Genomic DNA, 18959 nt, shown 5'->3' with positions numbered 1-18959 from the left:
AGTAGTTAAAATTAACACTGTGACACTATTTGGCAGAAAAAGGCACTGAACTATATATTACTGTGTCTATTTCAGTCTCCCTCTCACCTTAAGAGTCCAAGCTGCATTCATGCACAAGGTGGCGAGGCCTGTGGATACTTTGGCCGGCCATTAAATATACAACATCGTTGCGTGTAGGCAACGACAACAACAAAACCTCTTTACAACGATGATAAACTTCTAAGCTCCATAATTTTATTTTGTCCTCATAAAACAACTTTATTGATACTTAAAAAAGAAACTACGAGAAAAAGTAAAATTGCAATAAAAGGAAAAAAAAATAAGACTATTTCAGATTGAAAATATAAAATATAAAACTTATAGTAGAGTTTCCAGAAACATGATACAATTGACCAATCCGCTGGCTCTATCCACAATGTAGCATGGAGGATTAGCGTGCTGTCTGCTTGACCATTTACATGAAAAACTAATGCTTGCATTCTGTTCCTAATTAACTTCAGCTGCTTAGTCCCGTTATTAAAAAAAAAAAAAAAAAAAAGAAGAAGCTACTCATGCTTTTGTTTCATAATTGTGTTGGACATTTGCAGCAATAAGCAGATGTATGTTTCCAAACCAGCGAATGGCAGCTCAGATTCAAATAAAAGTCTTGTTCCTGCGTCAACAACGCTCCATCAGATAAGGTCCATGAGGATTTCCTCCTCCATGGCGCTGGATAATTGAGGCATTCCAGACTGAGGTACAGCTCCTCTCTGACCTCCAGGCATTATCATTTGACCTGAACACAAGTTTGAGAGAGGGATAATAAGATAACACAACACTTTCAAGTCATTCCTGAATTGATAGAAATTTAAAAATAGAAAAAAAAATAAATAGAAATTTTTTAAAACTAATGGCTATTTGAAACATATAAAGAAAGTTACTTCATAGTTCAGCCTTATCATGTTGAGCTATGAAACCGTGTGTACTCTTATACGCTTCTCTGCAGAGGAGAGAAAGCAAAATCATATTCTTTCCGTCTGTTTGAGAAGATCATATGTCAGTCCACAAGAGCAACCACTGACCAATCTGCACTAGCTGTTTGCCTGAATCAGACCATAGCATGGCTTCTTAATAGGAAATTGAGATCCTCAGTCATGAAGCTCCTCTAAGTTTGAGCTTCAAATCAATACATGAACATAGCAGAACTTCAGAAGAATTTTTCAATCAGCGGGCCTAACAAAGTAAGCCTGACAAACTAAATTTGGCCAGTGTGCACACACTGGAATAGAATATCTGACTCAAGCAAATCTGTACAAGTGGATTACTATTAGATACAGATGACTGCATCAGATAGCTTTTAAATATCGAAGAAACAAAGTCCATAGCAAAGCAGACATGCAGTGCAGTAAATGAAGTAAAAAAAAAAAAATTATCAAAAAAAAAAAAAAATCACGAATTACGCTTAAAAGTTTATTGTATCGAAATTTCAATGCCTGATTTTAAATGAATTTGTTTCTAGAAAGGTGACACTGAAGTTATTCAGGTGTCAAATGTAACATGCTTGGAAGAAGACCAACATTTCATGTCTACTAGATTCTTATATTTATGAAATCTTTTCATTTCTTCGTAGGGTGCTTGCTTACCTGGCATTGACTGCCTCCACTGGTTTTGCATTTGAGCCCCCCCCGGAGACGGATGGACCAACTGTTGTCCTAAACCTTGATGAGACATTATACCTGGCATGTGAGACACCCCACCCTGCTGCAAGGACAAACGTATAAGGGGACTGTTAATGGCAAAGTATAAGGCTTCTTGAGAAGGAAGACTTTGATTAAAAGAGAAATCATTCAAACAGCCATTGTTGCATTCTTACTGGCTGCTGTTGGCTGAGAAGAAGACTGCGAAGCTGTGGATTGGCTCCTGGGTTTGAGAGACGAAGTATGGGACCCTGGGCCTGAGATTGGCCACTCTGAGCAACCTGGTTGGGTGGAGCGCCGCTTACTGGCGGTTGTTGATTGTTTGGTCCGGCTGCTCTCATCGTCATCTTAACAAATGTCACACAGTTTAAGAGGGGAGTCATAAGGAATGGTCATCTTATGTTTCTCGCAAGGCCCTGCACACAGACACTGATCACAAACTACTCAGTGCTTGAGACAGTTTGTATTCTGGTAGTTTAATTTTCTGTTTTCAAACAGCAAAGTAGTGTTTGTGTTAGTCAACTGAGTACATCAGCTTGCTCAAAGCTAAAACTAACAAACTGTCCTATAAACCAATCGAAGCAGCCAGGAGCTTCACCAGAATATGAACATAAATGTAAACCTGAATTCAAATATTGCTCAGAGTTAATGTTCGGTGTACTGAAATATCACGCTACTTTTACACGGGCATCTTTTATTTAAAAAATGTAAACTATTAATCTCTGTAAAATAATGACCATTTTGGTATTTTCTGCTCAGTCTTTTCCATATTTGAGGTAAACGAAACTTAACTGCTGTGTCTATGAAATAGGAGGAGTGATTTACTATTTAAAGGCTTAGTCTTTAGATGAAATTAATAGTGGTGAGCCCATTATATCATATTCAATGCAAATAGATCAGATTCAGTAAAGTGCACCAACACATGCATGCATTTTATCAGTTAGATATGTTAGTTTGCACCAAGGGCATGCTAAAAACAGCATTCAACAGGGACTGAAAACGCATGCCAATAGGAAATTAAATTGTTCACCAGCCTGATGTTAAGCAATGAGATGGAAGTGTCAATATGTCTATCAGAGTGGAAAAACAAGATGTCAATGACAAAACCTAGCACAGGTTTTGAAATAAAACCCTCTCTCTGGAGGTAAACTTATTCAAGTTACTATAAAGGGACAAAGAAAAAGAAGGAGGCAGATACCATGTAGGGAAACACTGAGGGGCCAGAACTTTTGTTTCCTATTGTAGCTCAATTAAATTTAAACAAAAATCATTAGTACCTTTAGTTATATGCCTCCAGGAAAGTTTGCCATCATTACAGTGAACTGAGTTACGGCCAACGGCAAACGTGTTTTGCGGGGTCATATTGACATTTGGTCAATCAATTCTAATCAGTTCATGTTGGAGTCAAAGTGGACATTTATGCCAGAACTGAAGAACCTCACATATTCACAAGAATGGATACCAAAGTATAACCTGAATACATGATGCCTTTGGCCAGAGATGTCGCTGCAGGCTTAAAGGTTACTGGATTATGATGTCACACTTGTGAACACATAAGAGCTACTTTGGGTCTCACCATGTTGTTCTGCCTTTGCTGCTCCTCCATCATAGAGACCTGACTAACAGGGGGCATGCCCACCACCACAGACTGGACAAAGGACAGATCAGAGAGGAGGAAGGGGGGAGTAGTGGAAGTGTGAAAAAAAAGGACGACAGCCAAGGAAAGAGTTACCAGTGAGGCATGCAGAAATCAGTGGGCACCCTGACAGTTAAGGCACCAGCAGCAGGCAGCGTGAGAGGGAAACTGATCTGGAGACACGGCAGACATGCCAACGCAGAGTGGGTTCATTTACCTGCTGCTGAACGTTGCCATGGGAAGAGGGAATGGGACCAGGGGGCCTGTTGAGGAAGTTCTGATTGGGGACTTGACTGGGCGGCATTGGACCTCCTGCACCACCCAGCTGCTGCATAAACAGAAAGGAAGAAATGCAGCAATCAGTATACCAGTATTTTTACCACAGTATCGTGTGGAATCACTTTTTGTATACATTGCAGTAAGTCTTCTTCGTCCTCCTGAACTAGTCTGCGTAACCTCTGAAAAGGAGGAAAGACACTCATGTGTTGCGTTTCTCATCTGGACAAAAGCACGACAGAAGGTGTATTCAAGAGTTCAGCTGCATGAATGACAAAGGTCAGATCCCAAAAACATCGTAGGCTAAGAGTGGTGGTGAAAGCTAAATTACACTAGTACAGTCCACAGACCTAATAGCGATGTTTTTTTGACCATTATTTTTACGTGGTTTACTTTTATGCCTCATGTGTAACACTTCACTAATAAAAAACAAAAGACAACAGATTACTTAATAAAAACCTCGCTTCTGTACAGATGCAAATTAAAAGTAAACTAGAATTAAATACTCAAGAAAATAAAAAGTTTGGAAACCCTATCAAAGTGCTTAAAATTTTTATTTGAATATTTTTGCAGAGAACAATAAATTACTTTCTCAACTGTCACTGTTCAAAAAAAAGCCTCATAGAGTCCAGTTAAGTGCTAAATAATTCCAGTGATGAATAACACAGTATGTACTCTAGTGACTGTCAGTAATGTTTCCAGTTAGACTTGACGAGTTTCTACTCATTTTAAAAAGCTGTACCATTCTACAATTTCTGATATTTGGCTGTGTTTATTGATCCCCTGCATTCCTAATCTATATTGACAGTACATCTGTTTGCTATATGTAATTGATGTTGACTGTGCAAACGTTGAAACTGTGTGAAACTGTATATTCACTTCCTATGCTCGCGAGTGTGCAGATGGAAAGCAAAAGCAAACACGGGATGAAAAGCGGAGATTTAACTTCAAGCACCACCTGCCGAGGTGTTTGCTACTTTGGATTTCATGGTTTAAAACAAACTGAAGCTTGATGACTAAAGCCGTCAACGTAGTCAGGAGAAGGAAAAAAAATAAATAAATCGTACACAATTTCCATCTGCAGTTAAACACAGAGTAACAAGAAAAGAGACAGCCTGTTGCTGTTGGTTTACCAGTCAGCAAATTTTGGGAACACTGATTATTCAGAAATATAGCACTTAAATGTGACTGAATGCTCACTCTATTTCACATTTTACCTGTGCAGTCGTGTACTTTAAAAAGGAAATCGCAGTATGAGTCAACTTGTAGCTGCTTAAAAAGGCAGAATTTGAAACGGGCAGCTCCTGAGATAGCTGTGCTCTGCAGATCCTGTGGTGGCTTATGTGTTTCCACACTAAGAGAGACAAGGAGGAATGAAGGGTGTTTCCTCCCTCCTCCTAGCACAAATTATTAACCACAGACTGGGGAAAAAAAAGGGTGATGGAAAAACACCTTCACCCATCCATCTTGCTGAATCAGAACAAATCACCCTGGGATTGTGCTAATGCATGGTATGCTTTCTGACCAACAACAGCAGTGCAACACACAGCTTCAGATCTTTAGAGAAAACTAACAGAACAGCTCTTCTCCTGCCATTGATTTATCTCCTGTCTTTAACCCAGTAACCTGTAAAATCCTGGATCACGATTTACAGAGTGTATCATTTTTAAGGGGAAAATATTCAATTTCATCTCACTTTGAACAAAACAAACTCCAGCCTCATTCCTGCAGAATGCCTTGCACAGAAAAAAAAAAAAAAACCTTAACTACTGGTACAAATTGAAATTTTAATTACGTTAAGATTGCTGTAGCGCCTCTATTAGAAATGCAGCACTGAATATGTGATGATACACAAGAGGCAGGAAGAAAAAAAAATCTTCATTAGAATTTCATGTCCTCTGCCTTCTCTAAACGCCCTGACGCTCATACACACGGCTTCAAGTTACATATAGAGCTGATGTGTTTTTGCGTAGACGTAAAATCAGCGAAGTGAGTAAACAAGCGCCATCATCACTGATGAGGGCAGCCTATGAGGACAAATGTAATCTAAGTCATGTAAACCTGACAACAGGCTTCACTTTGAAACTGAGACATGCAGCTTCTCTGGCTGGTTGCTGCATTGTTTCACAGTTACGCAGCATCTCTCTTCCCTCGATGCAATAACCTGGAGTGGAGCCCCGTGATGGAAAAGACAGCTAATCCAGAGGACACATTTTAAATCACCCTGTCTCTGGGGATGAAGATGAGCAGAGAGGGTATGTGAAAGTTCCATGTCATGGTGAAAAGGCAGCAGTGTTTGCAACCTGTAATGAACTCGGTGAAAAGAACAGGTCTACCTTTACCATTGGGACTCGATGGAGGAAACTCGTTTCTAGATTTCCTTATTTCTACCCGTAAAGATTGGCAAACACCACTGCACACCATCGGTCCTGTGTAATGTTAACATATAGACAGCCTGCAAAAACCACACAACATGGTGATTCATTTAAAACTGCATTTGAGCGACTATTGTCACGTTTCCACGGTTACCAACATAAGCTGCCACGCCTCCATATTACCTCTTGAGTCCCGTTTTATAAGGGAATTAATCAATGGGCTGCAATGGCCTGTCTAATCTAGGAACAGCAACCTAAGGAGTCAGGAACTGGCAAAGGGTTGGAGCCCTGTGGTTGGTGGTCAGCAGACCAATCAGAAAACCAACAAAGGCTCATGTTAGTGGAAAATGCACCATCACAGTTTTGCAGACACTTTTACAAAACAATCAGAAACACAAGATATTCACTGTATGTATTGGATAGTATTTAAACTTAAACCACTTTTTTTTTTGCATTTTTGATTAAACTCAAACAGCTACTTACTATGAGCACTATGGTACTAAACTAAAGTTTTGAGTATTTCACAGAATGAAGTGTTTTGTCTGTACTCCTCTAATTGCTTTGAAGTGGAGTCTGTTTCTTTGGAAAAAGGTAATGTCACCCACCATAGACCAATCTGAACACACTGAATCAATAGGTCTTCTCAGTTGTACAGTCTCTGCTTACCAGGGTGGTCAGGTATTTGAGTGTTTAACAATTATTTTTTCCCTGAAACCTTTGATTTATATAAATATTCGTTTTTATAGAGAAATAGTAAATATTTGAAACGTTAACAAAGAGCTTTAAATTAGTAACAGATTAGCAAATGTAAGAAAAGGAAACCTTTTAAGCACTAACTGCTAACAACATTTTTAAATAACCCAACATATTACACAAAGCTCAGGCTCAGACTATTTTGTTGAGCTTGAAACAAATTTGACATAAAGAGCGCACATGTATTGCACCTATATTTCTCTCACTTAAGAAGAGATAATGAGGTGGACTGCGCTGTTGCAGTAGCTAATGCTAGCCCCATTACGCTCCACAGAGCGTCTGCTGTGAAGATACTGGGTTCACTAAATGAAATGTCAATAACAATGCAGCTTAATGCCTTAAACAATGCACCTCAATTCCCAGGCGCACCTCTATAATGCCTCCTCATTATCACCTCCTTTTGGTCTACTCCACACATTCCCCTCCACAGTGAAAACTTCCTCTCTTCCCACCAGCTTAGCACTCACCGCTCTGTGCTGCTGGACCTGCTTGTGGTTGGTGATGACTTGCCGGATGCCATTGACAAAGCCACTCTGGTCGTTGGGTATGAGGCCCATGAATATTCTCTTCTTGGACGAATAGAGCAGCATCAGCACCCGCACTTCGCAGGGCGAAGTGGTGTGGGGGAAGTGGACACAACCAGCCTGCAAAAAGGGTCATAGGGCAGATTAAGACAATGACATGAGATGCTGTTGTAATTATGTGATGGTCTCAGGCTCGGGGACATAACATTCTCCTGAGCTTCTTTATCCAATCAAACATATCGGTTTTATAAATTAAATGCAAATGGTAACTTAATTCTTAGTGTTCTTTCCCTGGGCCGTAAATCAAATTCAGCAAAGAGGCAGAACTCAGCTGGACTGAATGCTATTAATACGTCTACTATGTCTCAGTGGTATTACCTGATTAACATGCAACACAAAAAAACAGTTATTATTCTAGCCTTCTGGAAATGAATAAAATGGAACCTTTTTTGTCTGTACTGGTGGCATATCCCATTTAAAAAATCACTTATAGCTTGAAAGTGAGCAAATATCAGACCTAGAACCCCCTCTAGAGTCTTAACCATGATACTGCAACCCAACTTTATGTTAGGTCCACCTAGTGGACAGAAGTGGACCTGCACCCAGTTTCCACTGGAAAACATACAGTATTAGAGTTCTAATGAGATAAGATTGGGGACAAGGAGAGAAGACGTTAGAAAGAAGCAGAGTGAGGTGGAACACTTACAAAGCCATTGGCCATAATACGGTACAGGCCTTTCAACGACTCGACGTCTTTGTTGGTGAAGAGAAACTGAACCATTCGAGAGTTTCTGAAGAGGTGACCTAAGGTTGTCTGAAGAAAGAACAGGACTTAGTTGTGCATCATTCATAGCAAAGTCACTGTACAAACAAACAAACAAGAACCAGCACAACATGTGCACACTTTAACAAATGAATGAAAAATGGTCTCACTAGTAACTGCTGTGGAATCAGCTGCATGATGAGCTTCTGTGGCCACTGGTCTGTGTTTCTGTTTTGACACAAAATTAGAACTTCAGTAGTGAATATGTAAAACACCTTGAGCTACAAATGAGGGGGAAGATACTCACAAATTTTCTCCTTGGTTGACGTGCACTTGACATGGAAGAGAGCGTGTGAGTTTGGTGGTTGAATCCATGGATGAGGCTTTAGGCTTCTGCAAAGATTAATATGGAGGGGAACGAGCAAGACAAAAACAAGAGGTACATTAGAAAAGTGGACTGACAGAACATCACTATAGTATCTTGCAGGTGACAGACAACCAGACTTAAAATGTTTTTGAGATATTGCAGGTCAGCACTCCATTACCAAAAACAGTCATTGTGCCTTGCAGAGCACAGGAGATGCTGATCTACCACTGCCTCAATCAGTTAGTTACACAGCTGTTCATCGCTTTGCATCTGTGCCAGTATCACTGTCTACTTCTACAAACTGACCATTTACAGTAGGTAACCCACCAATTATGGATAAGTACCTCTTATGACCCTACAATTTTCATTGTTTTATTATTAAATGCTGTACAGTATGCTCAGTATGAGCAGAAGAAAAGTTGTTTCTTTTTTGTGTGTCTTTTGACATTCATTGTACCCCAAAGCAGCGTGGTTAAGATCTGGGAGTATCTGGAAAACACAGCTAAGGAAAACGACTTGTGGACTGCCCTGCCCACCACTTTTCCACTGACCCCATTCAGGACAAGCAATTTTAAAAATGGATGGTTGGATGGACTTTTAAAGACGTAAATAAAATGTCAAAGAAAAAAAAAACAACTCTCTAAGCACATCAATAGAGCAATCCCACTGGGAAAACTGCCAGTACTTGTCTTCAGGGCACAGATACAAGATCAATGTTTAATCAACCACAAATTAGTCAGTTCTACTAAAGTCCATTACAAATGTATTGTGGTGTAGACAAATTTGTTATTTTTCTTCAGGGTTTGCCAAGACAGGAAAGATAGGGGAAAAACACAGATGGACAGTAAAACAATCTTATCTGCCTTAATAAGTTAACCTACATTTTAAATGAGAAGAGCATTCAGGAAAAACCAGGTTGAAATCCGGCCAATCAAAATACCATTTTGATAAACACTGTACTCAGTGCTAGCGTTAGCCAAGTGTGCTGGCATCGCTTGTGAGAGTTTATATAAACAACCGTTTCTCCAATTGAGTTTTAGTGTCTGCCCTGTAATTCTTCTTAACATTACAAATTGCTCCGGCGAGGAATCACTTACAGAGCTGAAAGCCTGATGAGTTAACTGCAGGAAGAAGCAGCAGATTAAGAGCAATCTTTCATGCTCCTAATTTGGTCATTCAGGTAGTTTGTGGATGTACATTTTGTAGATACGATTTAGACTTTGAAATAGCTTCTCATTCTTATTCCTGTCCATTTAACTGACTAAGATAATTCTGACAAACAAGAGGAGGGAGGATGAGACTATAGTCGATAGAGGAAATTGATCCGAGTCTTCTCCCCAAACACAAACACTTGAAGACCTCATGAGTGTCGCATAAAAGCCATTAACATCTAATTTCCAGGCTCAGCGCAGCAACTGTAAACTAAATCGATCTGACCTTGAGCTAGTAGTAGGACAGTAAAATGATGTGCTATTAATCATACTGTACAATAATCAATGACAGGTGGTTATTAAGTCTTAGCACTGTGATAGGTCCTACACAGTGGAGGTGCTCACAATATTTCGGCAGGACAGAGGCTCCACACTGCAGCTCTCAGGCTGTACTAGCTTTTATTCTATGTCAACCGGATTTAAAGTTGTAACATAAATTAAAATGATATTTTGACATAAATGCTTATTCATTTACACTCAGAATAAGATTATCTTATTGACACCACTAATGGAAATACTGGCTTAAAGTCAGCAGCTAGAAAGCTAAGCAATTAACTAAAAACATGGGAAACGGCACCGTTAAAGCTCACTGGTTAATATATCACATCTTCATCCTTGCAAGGCTACCAACAAACGAATACTAATTCAGGAAAGCCAGGAACTAGTCTAACAATATTACACCTCACAAAAAACAAACACATATTAACAGTGTAAATAACTGCACATAAAGCTCTTACTAAAAAGAGATTCTGTAATAGTAAGTCTCGCCGTTTCTCCACGTCACAGACCTTTAAGTAAATCTAAGCTAGCCAGCTGCTGGCTATAGCTTTGCTACTAGCATTGGAGAGTTATTCATATTGTCATCCAACAAGCAAGACAGCATACAAGCCTATTTTCCAGTCCATATCCCAACCTTTTTTACTGACTTCTATCTTCTGAGCCTGGATGACTTAAAGCCGTTGCTAACGCTGCTGTCCTTGTCAGCTTACCATTCAGAGCACCCACCCCCCTGTAAAGGTATCAACTCCTTTTTCAAATGAACATTAATTCCACATCAGCTTATTGAGTTACCTCTTGCCACTCCAGGACGCCGGTCCATGCCACTATCTTATTTGCTTGTGGTTGTCCAGCTGGATTTGCACCAGGCTATAAAGACAATGAAGGAGGAGGTTACAAGTAGTCTACTAGCACAGATAAAGACCAGAATGATAACATGATAATAACATTAAACATTAAACTCTGCATAGCCGATTAAACTGGAACATTATTAAATGTTCGGTCATCAAACATCGTTTTGTTTTGATCTGATAGTACATTTAAAATTCATTTTGATATTAGGCTGTGTGTTAGAGTTTACTGAGCTCAAGGCTGATGGTGGCACAGCTTCACTAATTAATGTCTCAGTATTATAAATTGAACAGGGCTACTGAAATTTGAAAAAGTCAATATGCCTTAAACATTGACAATGTTTAGTTGTATTGAATAGTTAAACTATTCAATATGTGTATAAAATGAAAAAACACTCAGCCAGAGCTCTCATCAGTGAATAATTAAAAACACAACTAGCATCAGTTAAATTTTAAGACTGCAGCAAGAAGCAGTTCTCGTTTACCAAGAGCTCTTTTAAAACACAGGTCCTCAAATACCTAAAAACCTGTGGAATACAGCTACCATAGCACTGGACAGTAAAAGAGACAAAAAAACTATTAAATAAACCTACATATTTCATTTCTGTTTAATCCATGTGTTATTTTTACACATGTGCATTAATTAGCTAGATTTAATGGTACTGGGATTTTGCTGCCACTGGTCAGAATCTGGGTTACCACATTGTCAGTCTCTGTGCCAAGCTAACAGGTAGGTGGCTGCATCTTGTGAGTTATAATTTATTTAGGGGAAAATACCCTCCCCCAAAATGCCAAAATACTCGGCCTATTTCTCTGTTTGCCGTGTTTTTCCCTAGATGGTAACTCACTGAAGCTACAATTGCTTCCATTGCAGTTGAACCATAATGTTTATGGTTTGTCATAATTATCACATCTTACCATGGCGGCCTGTGCAGAAGGTGCTGTGGACTGATTCGTTGTGGGCGATTGCTGAGGTGCTGTCTGCTGCTGTTGAGGGCCTGTTGGGGTTGGGACCTGCTGTGGCTGATTTGGAGTAACTTGCTGAGGCATTATGGGCTGATTTGCTGTGGTGACTGTTGATATGCTGGGCTGATTGAGCTTCATTCCTGGGACTGACGGGATGGTTGGCTGACTGGGAAACGGAGGACCTTGGTTGCCCATTCCCGGGACTGCATGAAACGCAAATGAAAAGTAAGTATGAAAAGTAAACACATGAATAAATTCTTATCTAAATGTACCATTTCTGGACACCAAGACACACTTGTTTAATGCAGATTAGACCATTTAGTAAATGTCAAAAAAATGAAAGAGAAGTGTTTTTGGAAACAAGTTTTCAGAAAAAGAAAGATCAGACAGATGTAATTACAGATACATTATGTAAACACATTCATAATGAAATTGAAAGTTTGAGTAAATTGTTGACAACGGCCCACAGAGTCCACCGGTAACTCACAGCGAATCTTCTGGTTGTTGGCTGCGTCCACGGCCATCTGTGCCGCCATCTGAGCGGGAGTCATGGGGGTCGGATTCTGTCAGCAAGCAGATTAAAGGAAGACAATGCAGGGTAAAACGTTTTAGGGAAGGAAAATAAGCACAACTGCCTGAAACGGAGCCAAAAGCGCGTGGCTGAAATTAGTCTGAAGACAGCCTTTCCTTGTGCGGCTGCTTGCTCGTTACCTGATAAGGGTGGGCTGGGTTAATGGGTGGAGGGGCTTGTTGAACAGGCGGAGTGACAGGCAGCGGCTGTGGAGGGAGTACAGGTTTGAGTGGTCCAGGTCCTCCACCTGAGGAAACTGAAGACAGACAGTGGGATGAGCTTAGCTTGTTTCTGTTGTTGCCTGCTGAATACATATTCCTGCTGAAGTGTGTTTATCACTCCTACTCCAAGAGACGTGTGGGAGTAACCTTAAACAACAGCTAAGGCCTTATTTAAGACAAATTAAATTACACAAATTAAAGAACAACATACAATGGAATGGTACAATTATTAATATCTCCAGCAGCAATGAACACACAAAAATGAGTAATGAAGCATGTAGTGTATAGAATTAAATGAAAGATAAAGACTTGGATGAAAACCTGCCCTTGGTAGAGGAGGGACATCACAGAATACAAATGATGAAAATGAAGTTGCACAATTAATGCCTGCAGCCTCAAGGAATACAAAAAAAATTGTGTAACATCCTATCAAAAGTGTGTCTGGAGATAAGGGGTTTGCCATGACTAGTAAGCTATAAAGCTACAATAATCTGCATACCTGTGTATAGGACTATAGTACTAAAAATTTGAATTACATTATCTTTCAATTTGTATTTATTCTATCTACAACCATAAAAATCAAATCCTAACTCATTCAAGAGATATAAAATAAACATGATTTTATAATTCCATCAGAAGCAGTTTCTGCACCACATCTGTGCCAGCTGGAAGGTACACAAGAAGTAACAATTAACTATGTTACTGTTTCATGGCACAAACACCAATCAGGCATGACATTATGACATTATAACAATATTGTGTAGGTCTCCCTTGTGCCTCCAAAACAGTTGTGATTCATCAGAGTACGGACATGGATCTTCTGAGGGTGACGGAATAGGGGTCTTTGGGTCCTAAGGATTGAGGGGAGGGACCTCTGTGGATCATTCCACAGATAATTGATCAATTTGGGATCTAGTGAATTTGGTCAATACCTTGTGCTGTTTTTCATGTTTTTTTTTTTAGCTGTTCCTAAACCGATTTTGTGTGTGTGTCTGTGTCAGGCTTGTATGTGTGTCTGTTCATCCTGATGGGGATGGTGCTGCTATCAAGGAGTGTCACTGGGGTGGGGGTGACTGGTCTGGTCTAGGTGGGTGGTACATGTCTAACCAACATCCACATGAATGCCAGGCCAAAAGTTTCCCAGCAGAACATTGAATTGTCAAAAGATGGTGAATATTATTCACTTCTCCTGTCAGTGGTCATAATGTTATGCCTGGTTAGTGTAAGTTTGCAAAGAACCTGTAAAACACACATTGATAATATTCTATCCTATACAATTTTCACATACATTTATGACAGGCCACAGTACAAACAAGTCGATAAATGAAATTTCTCACCAGGAAGTGAGATGCCCCTGACTAGGACCATGTGGAATGGATCCTGACTGTAATCAGGATGAGGTTCAACTGCTCCTCCTACTGGAGACGCCCTTTCAAACAAAGCCCTTAGAGCAGGCAGTTTCCGGGGGGCCACTACAGAGAAGTGAATTCCTTTCTATATAACAAAACAAAAACAAATTACTTAACATTAAATACAATTATTCTGCAAAATGTATCAAATATGACCCCATTCAGAAACATTCTGTCACAAGTTAGTAATGGAAACAAATCAGTAGTAACTCACATCTCTGATGATTTTGACCAAGCTGTCTGCTGTGCAGCCGGTGTAGGTGACACTCTCCACAGCAGGGAGCAGATAAGGAGGAGAATTACACAGCAGCACACACACTTTATGGGTTTGACCTCTGCAATGGCACAAAGAGAGAACATCAAACTGTGGGACAACCATTTTACCTCTAATTTCGCTTTTTTTAAGTTAATGGTGTGAAACAAAAATACTATCGTACATTTGCTCTCTCATTTTCTTAAAGTCATCAAAGAGTTGCAAAGCCACCGAAAGTCCTTCTGCAATCAGGCTGCAGCTTTCTGCTCCACCTCCCATGAACCTGTGCAAAAAAAAAAAAAGTGAATATGTAACATGTTATTTCTGATAAAATATTAAGTTTACAGTTTGTCAATTTTCATCAAGTTACTGGATGCTGTCGATCCATGAGACAAACTCGAAGGCAGAGCTGGTTGGTGCGTGACACTGGACATATGACTCAGGAGCACAGTCCACTGTGTTGAACACCACAAGGCCATACTGTGTCCCTCCATACTAAAAGAAACAAAGAACAAAGGGATATTTTAAGAAGCTGTATTCAATGATGCTTCTCTAAACAATCCCTGTCATGACCTTCAGAATACAAAAAGCATTTAGAAATATTAAAGAGAAACACTCACATCTCCACCAAAATCTGTCTCTGCTGGGGGCCCTCCATTAAAATATCTACGGTAAACAAAAAAGTAAAACAAAACAGATGTATTGGTTTATGATGTTGTAAAGAATAAATTAGGGAACAGAAGGCATCTTCAGATACATACTCAATAGCAGGAAGTATGTAATTTTTCCTCAGAGATTCAAAGTATGGGCCCAGGTTTGCCGTCCCCTCAATGACAAACACCACATCAGCCACTTGGTTGGTCCCAGGCTTAGTGGATGGCTCCATGAGCGTAGAACCTGCCACCTTGAATCTGGGAATGAAGAAAGGGCAGATTTATAATTTTTATGTTAACCATAAATAACTGGGCTTCATAGCAGTTCTGGAAATCTACTTTTAGTCTGCGTACAATGTAAGAACTTTTGTAAGAAGCTTTTGAAGAAATATTGAGCTTTTAAGCTTAAATCCAATACAAGATGGGCATAAACAACACACACTCAATTTCAACCTAATCAGTCTAATTCACATTACTGTCACTCAATAAACAGTGGATTTCACTTACAAACTAAAAGTTAAAATTAATTCCAACATGATGTTTTTAGATAATGGACTGTGTTAACACAGAACATCATATACTGAATTAAAATGTTCAGCATCATCATCCGTGATGAATCAGTAACTGGTGACTGAGTTATGATAGTGAAACAAAAAGTCCCCTTGTATTGTCTCCAGGTAATTCCCCACTTTAGGGGCAAGGAGGGCTGAAGAATAGGATGTTTATTCAGACCGAACTTGCATAAAAGGACGCGATTCACTCCTGAAAATGAAATCAGAAATGGGATTAAGGTAACTCCTAAAGGATTTGAAATACGCGTTAAAAATAAGAGATAGCTACGTATTTTGAAGTTAGCTAGAGTCACTTCGCAACGACGAGAATACACTCGGTTTATACAATTTACAACACAATCATTCCATGCGCCCACCATGGAATAAACTGTGCCAGTGCCAGTGAAAAGAAGAGCTTAAAATCAACGAAAACGAAAGAACAACCAAGTTGAATTGCGCAGAGATTCTCATTTAGCGTTAGCTAATATAGTAAACGTCAATGGGTGAAATGAGGTAATATTTTTCCAATAGAATTGAATAACAAGGCAGCGACTCACTATGTAACGCACGTAGACCCACCTGGTGGTATACGGCTGTCAGATTAGTCTTGAAATCGGTTAAGTCGAAATGTAACGCAAAACAAACGTGAGTTAGCATCGACTACACAACACAGTTAGCATAAGCGTTTGTTGTATTATTGACGGAAGTGACGGAATGACCCGCCCCCAAACGTAGATCCTTCTTCTTCGTCGTTATTTTTCGGCAGACAATTAGTTTTGGGGCAGAGTGCTGCCGCGCACAGTTTAAAGGCGCCTTCTTATTGTACACCATTTCCCATTCGACTTGCTGAAACCAAGGTATGACATTATTATTTGAATATCAGTTTCATTAAAAAGTATTTAGAATGATACAGTTTATAAATGCCGTATTATGTTTATGATGTGACTGAATGAAAATAAAGGTAAAATCACACTACAGCCACAGTGCAGTAATTAACCAGAAATCTATGCTAATGTCAATAATATGAAACTATTCAAGCTCACTTTGAGAGTCTGTGAGAGTTGGAGCCAGACACACTTATACAGTCTTGCTGTCCCAAACTGAGACAACAGCTGCCTAATATTAAATAGTATGAACTCAAAGTTCAACTAATTATGGTTCTGTGTTTGCATTTCGGTTGAGCTGGCAGCTTAATGAAAAAAGAAATGCACTTACTGACTTAATGGATGTCCGTATTGAGTGTAAATGAAGCTTGGAGGCACAGGGTCATCAGTGAATATCATCCTGGCCCAAACCTCTAAAACCTCATCTAAGCAAGTGCTCTGCCAGTGGCATTAGTCATGAGAAAAGGTCATCTGTTATTGTATCTGCCTCAGATACATCTAATGGCCATCCTGAGGCAGACAGTGCAGACTGAAGCCAACAGAAAGATTTCCTCAGGGGTAAAAGTGAGAATCTACACAAGACTTTTAAAATCCTGACTGTGAAAGAGCCCACATAGCTGACTTTTACAGAGTACAATGACAGAAACATTTGGATGGCTCAAGATAAATCCCTCTGAGCGCAAGTCTCGGGATCAGATAAATCCATTTGTTGAACTCAAAGGCTTATTCAAGACTCAGAAAGAGAGAAATTGAAGGGCATCGTATCATAAACCTTTTAGTCTACTGTATCACATCCTTTGTGGTAGATAACAGGCAAGCCCAGTTCTTACAGAGGGGATTAAGTTATGCATGATTTACATCAAGCTTTCCAATGACAAATGAAACACAGCCTGAGTGTGTTCTTCTTTTAGAGCTTTGATCAAGAATACTGGAAAATGCTGTTGAACCAGATGTCCAGGAGATGTCAGCATATATCAGTAGATATCAGGAAGACAATGTTGTAACTAAAAGACCCTTCAAGGCTTTGAGATCTAAATTATGGATATATTTAGACTCAGCTGCATGTAGCAAAAGCTCACTGGTGAAAAATATCCTCAAGATATTTGTCTTGGTCAAGTTACCATAAATTGTGAGCTGTGATTTATAGTTGTAATGCTTAACCTAGGTTTAGTGGGGTATCCTGTTTTCATAAACTATTTTTTTCCTTCTCATTCCATTTAAACCTCCGGTGCAAAAAACAAGAGCCTAATTACCACAGCAGCTATCAGCACATTTACTCCACTCACATGAGAAGAATACACAAGCGGCTAACCTGTGACGCCATGACAGATAGTCAGCTCAGCACAATGTTCAGCGAGGGGCTTCAGAGCTCATCAAACTCAAAACCTCCCACAGAAACAATGCTCCATATCAATTTAACCCGAATTCCAGAAAGGGCAACAAGCTGTGGGCTCAAGCAGCTTTTCCATTTGGCCGTCAGTAAGCAAGGCTGCTTCCGGCGACCTAAGAAAAGTTCTTCTTAGCGACGGTTTGTTCCCAAGGCATGCCCCTGTATGCAAACATTAAATCGCCCACAGAGCATTATATTCTGACTGAGCATCGTGGCCAAATTAAACTGAGAATGGATCATGAATATTTGCGTGTGTCTATGTGAGTGCATATGCTTGCTTAGGCACACCTTTCTTCACAACTCTGATGCTTTCTGCTGCTCAGAGGGTTATACTTTGTGTCTCATTGCTTTTAACTTCAACGCACACAATGCCAGCAGTTGCCAAGTAATTATGGAAAGATTTCTCTCTGGGCGTGCCTTTGGAAAACCAGACACTGTTTTCCGTTGTGTTTTTTTGTTTGGTCAGAGGATGGCATAATAAAATATGAATGAGAAATATGGTTGGTGCCTCGGCGCTCCAAGTCTGCGAGGTCCAGGTGGTGTGGAAAAGACAATCTCCTGACCGTGGTACCCAGCTGGGATGCTGATGGCCAGATGGTCTCCTCACAACAGGTAATCACAGCCAGCATACTGAAACACTAACATCCACACAGATAGGTTACCAGAACTACCAAGAACATTTGTGAAACAGATATTACCCTCCCTTGCCAATTATTATTATTTCATTGATTTTGTAAAAAAATCCACATTCAGAAGTTCCTGTATTCTCTTTTGAGGCCATAATAACAGTAATGTTAAAGGATGTTCCACATAATTTAATGTCTGTCCTGTGAATATCAAGTTCTTCAATCGAAGTAGAGAAGGTCAGCCCCTAATGCATTCCCTCCCCTACAGGAGCAAGCTACTTCAATACTTCATTTAGTGAGTTTCTGTTTACATGCATTCATTGAACTCATCATTTTGGAAGGTTTGGTATTATTTATAGCAATGGTATAAAATGTTAAAAACCGTATACATGGTACAATAAATGGTTGTTTGAAAACATCCCTTTGCCTTATACTTTCAAAATAAGAAACTAGAAGATTTAAGTCCCAACCGTGAAAGGTCTTCAGCTGGAACAGCAAAGCATCCCCCAAAGCTATTCTTTAACGATGCAAGGGAATTCAATATCATTATGCATAATAATCAGCTATATTAACAGTAACAGTAAATGCCTCGCTGTCAGTTTTTAGATACCTTTAGATTAATCCCTCCAGAGTTATTCAAACAGCTCTGTATTGCACATGCCACCCCTAGTGTCTAACTTGCTCCCCTCCCTCCCCCTCTGCCTCTTTCAGCTCACTGAACTGAGTG

The 18959-nt window shown here is 39.7% G+C and overlaps 1 protein-coding gene across 9 annotated transcripts; it reads right to left on the bottom strand.

The window, feature by feature from the left end:
* Positions 1 to 481: 481 nt before the first annotated feature.
* Positions 482 to 16063, bottom strand: med25 (mediator complex subunit 25). Of its 9 annotated transcripts, none has more exons than XM_047572643.1 (20): positions 15912 to 16062; positions 14890 to 15039; positions 14749 to 14794; positions 14499 to 14623; positions 14313 to 14411; positions 14090 to 14210; positions 13804 to 13960; positions 12386 to 12501; positions 12162 to 12237; positions 11627 to 11877; positions 10653 to 10727; positions 8311 to 8396; positions 8174 to 8231; positions 7947 to 8054; positions 7184 to 7360; positions 3530 to 3640; positions 3253 to 3327; positions 1853 to 2023; positions 1623 to 1740; positions 482 to 775 (listed from the first exon to the last, which is right to left on the bottom strand). In XM_047572643.1, exons 2-20 carry the CDS (start codon positions 15012 to 15014, stop codon positions 672 to 674), a joined length of 2199 nt encoding a protein of 732 aa, XP_047428599.1. In that variant the 5' UTR covers positions 15015 to 15039; positions 15912 to 16062; the 3' UTR covers positions 482 to 671. The 9 variants fall into 9 exon arrangements, with proteins under 9 accessions (XP_047428599.1, XP_047428603.1, XP_047428604.1 ...); XM_047572647.1 differs by having other exon boundaries at positions 3253 to 3324; XM_047572648.1 differs by having other exon boundaries at positions 3530 to 3637.
* Between the last annotated feature and the right edge of the window lie 2896 nt (positions 16064 to 18959).

Source organism: Mugil cephalus, chromosome 20, assembly GCF_022458985.1.
Source record: "Mugil cephalus isolate CIBA_MC_2020 chromosome 20, CIBA_Mcephalus_1.1, whole genome shotgun sequence".
Taxonomy (NCBI): domain Eukaryota; kingdom Metazoa; phylum Chordata; class Actinopteri; order Mugiliformes; family Mugilidae; genus Mugil; species Mugil cephalus.
The sequence above is the reverse complement of the archived record's forward strand: the minus strand, read 5'-3'. Positions and strand labels throughout refer to the sequence as shown.

Excerpts from the sequence above, each read along its gene's own strand:
- med25 (XM_047572643.1), bottom strand. The coding sequence starts at position 15,014 with ATGGAGCCATCCACTAAGCCTGGGACCAACCAAGTGGCTGATGTGGTG. Across the intron at positions 8,232-8,310 it reads GTCAACCAAGGAGAAAATTT|AAACACAGACCAGTGGCCAC; the intron begins GTGAGTATCTTC and ends GTGTCAAAACAG. Across the intron at positions 7,361-7,946 it reads GTATTATGGCCAATGGCTTT|GCTGGTTGTGTCCACTTCCC; the intron begins GTAAGTGTTCCA and ends CCCTTTTTGCAG.